Source organism: Phoxinus phoxinus (assembly GCF_949152265.1).
Source record: "Phoxinus phoxinus genome assembly, chromosome: 6".
In the NCBI taxonomy this organism is placed as follows: domain Eukaryota; kingdom Metazoa; phylum Chordata; class Actinopteri; order Cypriniformes; family Leuciscidae; genus Phoxinus; species Phoxinus phoxinus.
In genome coordinates this window covers 41,763,230-41,770,689 of record NC_136881.1, presented here as the reverse complement: position 1 = coordinate 41,770,689, position 7,460 = coordinate 41,763,230, and the positions used below count along the sequence as shown (strand labels likewise).

The 7,460-nt window shown below is 40.3% G+C and overlaps 1 protein-coding gene across 1 annotated transcript in view; it reads right to left on the bottom strand.

Annotated features, from left to right (window-relative positions):
* mycbpap (mycbp associated protein) overlaps positions 1-7,460 on the bottom strand; it is a 25,527-nt gene that overhangs the window by 13,433 nt on the left and 4,634 nt on the right. Inside the window, exons 3-8 of the mRNA XM_079616204.1 lie at positions 7,370-7,460; positions 7,192-7,298; positions 6,283-6,460; positions 5,124-5,218; positions 3,990-4,140; positions 1,970-2,070 (exon numbers count right to left, since the gene is read on the bottom strand). The exon at positions 7,370-7,460 is cut by the window's right edge and continues 78 nt beyond it. Coding sequence (XP_079472330.1) covers positions 1,970-2,070; positions 3,990-4,140; positions 5,124-5,218; positions 6,283-6,460; positions 7,192-7,298; positions 7,370-7,460 — 723 coding nt within the window. The remainder of the gene's footprint in view (positions 1-1,969; positions 2,071-3,989; positions 4,141-5,123; positions 5,219-6,282; positions 6,461-7,191; positions 7,299-7,369) is intronic.

The window sequence follows — 7,460 nt, the reverse complement described above, 5'->3', positions numbered from 1 at the left end:
GGTGAAATCACATTCACTCGGCTCGGGTTCAGGCTTTTACCGGCGGCACATTTTACACGTGTTCTCAGTGCAGAAACACACACACACACACACACACACACACACACACACACACACACACACACACACACCGTGTCCGTCTGCTAATGGACATCTTCAGCCTGTCACACACACTGTTTTCAGTCCCTCGCATCTTTTGCTGTGAGTAATTGAGTCTGACACTGAGTGCACAGACTTCTGTTCTGTCGATAGTTTAGTTTCTGCGCTCCATGTGTGTTTTATACATGTGTGTGTACCTCACACTACAAGAAATAATAATACTTGTTTTTTGCCACAGAAGCAGAATGAGCCGAATGTCCACTGCCTCGCGAGCGCTCCGATCTCCCTCAGGAAATGTGTTGATGAACTGGTGTTCTGTGGTTCTGGACACGAGTGCTAACACACACTCACACACACTCAGTGTACGTGTTCGGCTCAATGTTGTTTTAGGATCATTCTTCCTTAGAATTTTGCTGTTTCAACTTCATTTGAAGTATCTTTTATTTTTATATATTTTTTATTTTAGTTTACACTGTTAAAAATATCCACGTATTACAACTTAAAACCGTTAAGGTCAGTTGCTGCTTTAAAATGTTTAAATTGGCTGTAAAAGTAATTTCAACTTAAATTATTTTAAAAATGTACTTAAAAATGTTTGATTAAATCTCGTGAGTTGAAATTGCTTAAATTATTTTGATAAGTTAATGTAAAACATGTTGCCATTGATCATATTTTTTTACATTGTAGTATTTTTTTTAAATATTGATATTGAGTTTCTAATTTAAATTTATTTCAGTTTTAATTTTTGTTTATTTCCAGTTTATGTTTAGTGATTTAAACTAATATTTATATTTTATTTTAGCTTTTCCATCAAATTTAGTTGAATCTCATAACTTATAAAAAAAGCTAAAAATTGCTTAAATTATTTTATTTTGATGAGTAATATAATCATCTTTTAAATTTCGTAATTTCATTTTATTTGTTTAAAAAAAACATTGCTTTTGTTTCAGTTTTTAATTTATTTAGTTTAAGCTTTTCAACTAACATTTATATTTTATTTTATTTCAGCTATATTTCAATAAACAGAAATGTTTTTAATAGTGTTTTTGTTAGCGATGATAACCCTGGATTTGCTCACGCTCTGGAACTATACATGTTGTGTCTGCAGAAGGACAGTACATCCTGAAATCACGCTAATGAATGGATTTAATGAAGGAGTATAAATGCAAAAATGTGGATATGAGGGTTAGAAAAACCATAGCTGAGCACAGAAACCAATGATCAGAACCTGTGTGTGTGTGTGTGTGTGTGTCTGTCTGTCTGTCTGTGCATGTGTCTGTGTGTGTGTGTGTGTTTCTGTGTGTGTGTGCGCATGTGTCTGTGTGTGTGTGTGTGTGTGTGTCTGTCTGTCTGTCTGTCTGTGCATGTGTCTGTGTGTGTGTGTGTTTCTGTGTGTGTGTGCGCATGTGTCTGTCGGTGCGTGCGTGTGTGTCTGTGCGCGTGTATGTGTGTGTGTGAGTGCGTGCGTGCGTCTGTCTCTGTGTGTGTGTGTGTCTGTGTGTGTTTGTGCGTGTGTGTGTGCATGTCTGTGTGTGTGTGCATGTGTCTGTGTGTGCATGTGCGTGTGTGTGTGTGCATGTGTGTGTGTGTGTGTGTGTGTGTGTCTGTGCGCGTGTATGTGTGTGTGTGAGTGCGTGCGTGCGTCTGTCTGTGTGTGTGTGTGTGTCTGTGTGTGTTTGTGCGTGTGTGTGTGCATGTCTGTGTGTGTGTGCATGTGTCTGTGTGTGCATGTGCGTGTGTGTGTGTGCATGTGTGTGTGTGTGTGTGTGTGCGCGTGTGTGTGTGCATGTGTCTGTGTGTGCATGTGCGTCTGTCTGTGTGTGTGTGTGTGCATGTGTGTGTGTTGTGTGTGTGTGTGTGTGTGTCTTACAGGACTGAAGTCTCTCCGCGTGTCCTTGAGTTGATGAAGTCGCTGCTGAAGGTACAAACTCTGATCCCAGCCGCCGTTGAGCGCGTCACACACCACATCACCTACAAACACACACCATTACCTATAAACACACACCATTACCTATAAACACCACACAAACACATTCAGAGAGAATTACACTCGCTCTCCTGCAATCTGTGTGTTATGTATGCGGCGATTGTGTATTGATGAAAAGCCGGACGAACTGATTTCCTTTCCTTTGACTGAACCAATCTGCAAATGACCCTGTTATTCTTCACAAAGCGTCGACTCAGACGGGCAATCAACAACAGTCTGATCTCATATCATTCATGTAATAGCCTATAACCTCCCAGGATTCACTTCTCCGGATCAACGGGTTCAAAATAAAGGCACTAATCTGAGAGTTGCTGTAGAGAACGGGTTACAAGAGTTGTGTACAAATCCATCTGTGAGAAACGTTGATTTGCTCAAGACACGCGTCTGCCGTCTGTTGCCGTTGGTTTAGTTATGTAACGTCGACGAGATCTCGAGGAGAAAAGCCTGATTCTGATCATGTGTGTCGAGCATGTGGCGTCGCACAGCCTGAGAAGCCTGAGAAGCTGCTAGCGTGTCGTTTTGAAGACAATATAAAGATGTTTTTAAATGTGAAATGTAATTAAGCCTGACATTTGAAACAGTCAGAAAAATCGAACTTGAGTTTGAACCTTTAGACAAAACATTAAAAAAGAAAAACAGTCGCATGTGTCTTGTGTTGAGTTACAGTACAAATCACTAATCCATCGTTTTTTTCCATTATATAAACATTTTTCAAGTAACCCCTTCATTGCTGCATTGCACCGTGGCTGATTTGTAGATTGTACCTCCAAAATAATTGTCTTTTTTTTAAAAGCCACGAAGACTGTGTCTATTTAACCCTTTTACATAGCAAGTGCCACAAAGGTCATCAAGTGTCAAAGCATTGAAAACGGTAAAAAGAAAAAAGAAAAGAAAAGAGAGTTAACCCTTTAGAACCTGAAGCTAAAATGGGTGTTTTTTTTACATATTTAGATTTTTTTTACTGTGAAATTCTAAAACAATGTGCTATCTTCATGTGCAAGGTGTCATCTTTTTCAGAAAAAGATTAGCTTTTAACAAATTACAGTTATTGACCATTATTGTGTGTGGTGAGTTTGTAAATAGAATTTAAATAGACAAAAAAAAAAAAAACGAGAATAAATTTCCCGATTTTTATTTAGAAAAAAAACAGAAAAATCACGAACGAAAGAAACTAACACTTTAAAGTTGAAAAATTAAGTATAACGCAACTATACAAGTCTTTTTTGTGACATTGGGTTGCACAGTTTTCATTTAGGACACGTATACATGCACACACACACATGCACACACCACATGTAAAGATACGTGAAGAAGTAACGGCCATCGCCTCCCAAGTTTCATTAAAATCATCCCAATCCCCTCTTCTGCTGTCTAACACTTCTTTCTCCATGTATTTGTTCGTGTCTTTTATTGTTTTATGCGATCCAAAACACTCTGACCCGCCGCGCTTCGTATCTCTCGGTTCAAATCCTTCCTTCCCGCTCTGCCAGAAAGCCCGCTGTCATTTGCTGACGGAAAGCATGAAATTACCGTAATAAGCCGTATATTGCCGTAAAGTGCATGTTGTCTACTGTCAGGGGCAATTTGAATGGTGTTGATAGTGCAAATGGTTGAAGAGTTACGGTACAATGAATACAGCTCGCTGATCTGTGTCGGCGACGACACATCCGGTTCTAAAGGGTTAAGGGCCGGTTCACACAGAGACACGGGCAGTAAAAAGGGGAAAAAAAAGTTTAAAAGTTGAATTTATTTGATTTTAACTTGAGCGCCGTGTTTTTAGAGCGCCGTGTCATTCTGCAAAAGACGCAAGACACAGCGCAGTGGTCAAACACCTCCGTCTAGAGCGCGTTTACACAGAAAAACGATGTGAAACCCGTTTAAAGCCGGCGTGTTGGAAGCTGACCTGTCTCGAGGCGCGTGGCGAGCGTCTGTGCGATGCGTGTGGCGTCTGGAGGGTTTCCTCTCTCGCTCTGTGTGAGAGTGGCTGTGATCCCGCTCATCTCGTCTCCGTAACGCTGCGGGAGACTCCAGAACTCACGGCCCACACGCCGACCCTGAAAACACACACACACACACACACAACCAGGAACACGCCTGGAGCGTTAGCAACATGCTGAACGCAGGACAGCTCATCAAACACTGTGACTTTATATTCATGTGCTTTCATCCAAACTGACGTACAGTGCATTGAAGATACACACTCAGCCAGTGTGACGCTCCCTATGATCATTACTAGCATTATATCACTGTTATAAATGAACTTTACTTTATTAATGTGTAATATTAGCCGTCATGTGTGCCTTTACACAGTTATTGAACTGAACCAACACTGAATAATGACTTTTTGCTATTGTCTTTTACAGCTGCTTTACAGAAGAATTGAATTGTTTGCATCGAGTCACTATTTTCCTGTTTATCCGCTGCTTTTAAACCATCTATAAAGCACTATTTAAATAAAAATTACTTGATTTTACTTATTTTTGGAAATAAACTGCTTTTGCCGCAAATAGATCAGCCTCTTCTCGTCCTTTTGATGCTTTGAATCACAGGACAAAAAGACTTATTATTTAAGACTTACAATTATTCTTATTAATTTTACAATATTACAGTATTTTTGATCAAATTGTTGAGCAGAAGAGACTTCTTTTCAACAACAAAATCTTCCCGATCACAAACTTTTGAACGCTAAATATATAATTAAGCCTAGAATTTTTTTATTTTTTAGGAAATACATCAAATCAAAAACATTTCTAGCAGAACAAATTGCACACAAAATGTAAACCTCAGTGCACTTTGTTTCAGTGTGTAAGTGAAATGAACGACTGCAGGACAGTTCTGCACTATAACAGCAATAAACACGAGCAGCAACACGGAAAACTCCTTCCCAGAAACGGGTATCAGTCGTGCGCGGTGATTCAACCGGTCCACAGGACCCATCTCAGCCCACACTGTGATATACACACTCCACTGCGATCGGGCCTGTGAACGAGACGCACCACCTGACACGTGTACAAGCGCAGTGTAAAGCGAGCCTCACATGTCCTCTGTGTATCAGATCCCTCTGTTCCTGTGTCCGCCTGAAGCTGCCGGAGCGGTTCATCAGCAGAGACGCCGCCGGCTTCTGCAGGAACCCTGAAACACACACAGCGTGTCGTGATCAGATGAAGCTCATCATAACACACCATTACAGGAGATAATCCGGCCCGTGGAGTCTGACTGTGAGCTTTATGTAAGGATCATAAAGGTGCGCTATAGGAAACGGCCTTTGATGCGGTCTGGAGTGGGTTGAGTCTGTCCTGACTCATCATCGCTTCAGCACAGCTTCTCCATAGATGGACACCGACTGCAGGGCTAGTTATATAAAGATCCCGTCAGATACAGGGTGTTTTGGGCCCTTTTGAGTCAAGTGCGCTGTTTCAGCGTTGAGAGCACCTCAACACACACATCTAACAAATACTAGTGGGAAGCAGTGGTGTGACGATACCCTCGTGTCATGACTCCATACATATCACGATACCTTATTATTGCGATACTCCAGGACATATGATAAAATGCTACATTTAATTTTAATGTAGCAACGCTAACTGTAACCATGGTATTGTGGCAGAATGTTTTTTTTAATTATTGTACATTATTCATCTTAGGGTTTGTACAACCTTTTGAGAGTGAAATTCACAAAGGAATTCATACTTTTTCCAGCACTTTAAAGCTCTTTATTTTTATTGTGATGATTTTTGTAAACTAAAAGTTTAAAGACATAGGAAAACAAACTTATTGGCAAACAAACGAGGAATGATCGTTGTGACACTATAACCAGTAGATGGCAGCAGAGGAGCACTTGTCGATGTATTAGCCATTTCCACTCCCTAACATATGGAAAAAAGTAGGAAGACACACAGTCTCATGAAAAACAAAAACTTTTATTCAAATTGTGACTGATTTACTCCTTTTATAATCACTAAAGCTATCGGTCACTTCACTATGACACTATAAAAGAACAATGGCACATATAATACAAGGCCAATATAAAACAATAGTAACTTTTTGCTTAAATTCACTTTTTTTTAACTCTTTTTAACTTTTTTTTATATTTTTATCACTAAAAATCTCATAGTTTCTGGCCAGTCTTTTGAAATCAGAATGACATTTAAATGTGATATTGTCAAATTTAGATAATGCTGATTTAAAAGACTCACGTGAAATGAAGTCCTGCTGTCTGCGTCTCTCGGTCATGTGACGGTACCAGTGCTGGAGGGCGTGGCTCTGGTGGCTCCGCCCCGTTTCTGGAAGCTCTCCGGCTACATCATCGCTGTCACTCTCCGTCTCCACCACTAGAGGGAGGAGTTTCTGTGCGCCTGGGATCCGCTGTACAAGCTGAAGACAACAACATGTATGCATAACAGTCCTGCAGCTGGAGGAAAACAAACATTTGATAATTTGATGAAGATGAGAAAAATGTTCCATCATGTGCAGTTTTTTCACAAAATAAGAAGATCTTTCAAATTATATATATATATATATATATATATATGCATCAGCATTGGTGAACTCATCAAAATAAAAGCAGTCATATATCAAACATTTTGGTTTTAATGACAAACATAAGTTTTCAAAATGTATAATTTAATTTAACAATCAGCAAAGGAGTTTGTCTAAAAGCTCATAAACAAGTTTACAGTGAACAGATACGTTTTTTTTCACAAAATCTGTCATTTTCTGTCACTGGCCATAATTATATAACCTTCAAATCAGGATAAGGCAATAAAATAATGTCACATGTGCAAATCATCTGAGAGTTGCACAGAAAGTTGTAGCTGCTAAGAGGAAGATATGAATCATGTCTTTGTGGCAGTTTAAGGGGCAATAAGGGGCAATATGACACCATACAAATGGTTGTTGAAAGCAAAAATGCAACGAAATGAACCATATTTTGAGAGAAAAAGTGACAAAAGCACTATTTTTGGAACTGACACCCCGAAATGATTAAGAAACAAATATTGGATTTCATTCAGCAAATATAATGCAGGGAAAAGTAATTATTAAAACACCACAAACATCTGTCAAGCCCTGTGTGTCAGGCCCTGTGCCATTTCCGCGACTCTCACCTCCGTCTCCCCTCGCTGCTGCATCTCTGTCCTAAAGTCCTCCAGGCTTCCCAGAATGCTGTGCGGCAGCACCATCCCCTGCGCGTCAAACCGCGGCCCACCGGGACCTTCAGGCACAGAGAGCGAGTCAAAGACATCGATCACACTGAACTTCCTGTTCAAGGCCACGCCCACCTACCTGCATATTCAAATGAGGGAGGCGGAGTCTCGTCATCTTGTGGGAGGGGCCTCGCTACGGTAACCCGGACCTTCCTGCCGACCTCGTCCGG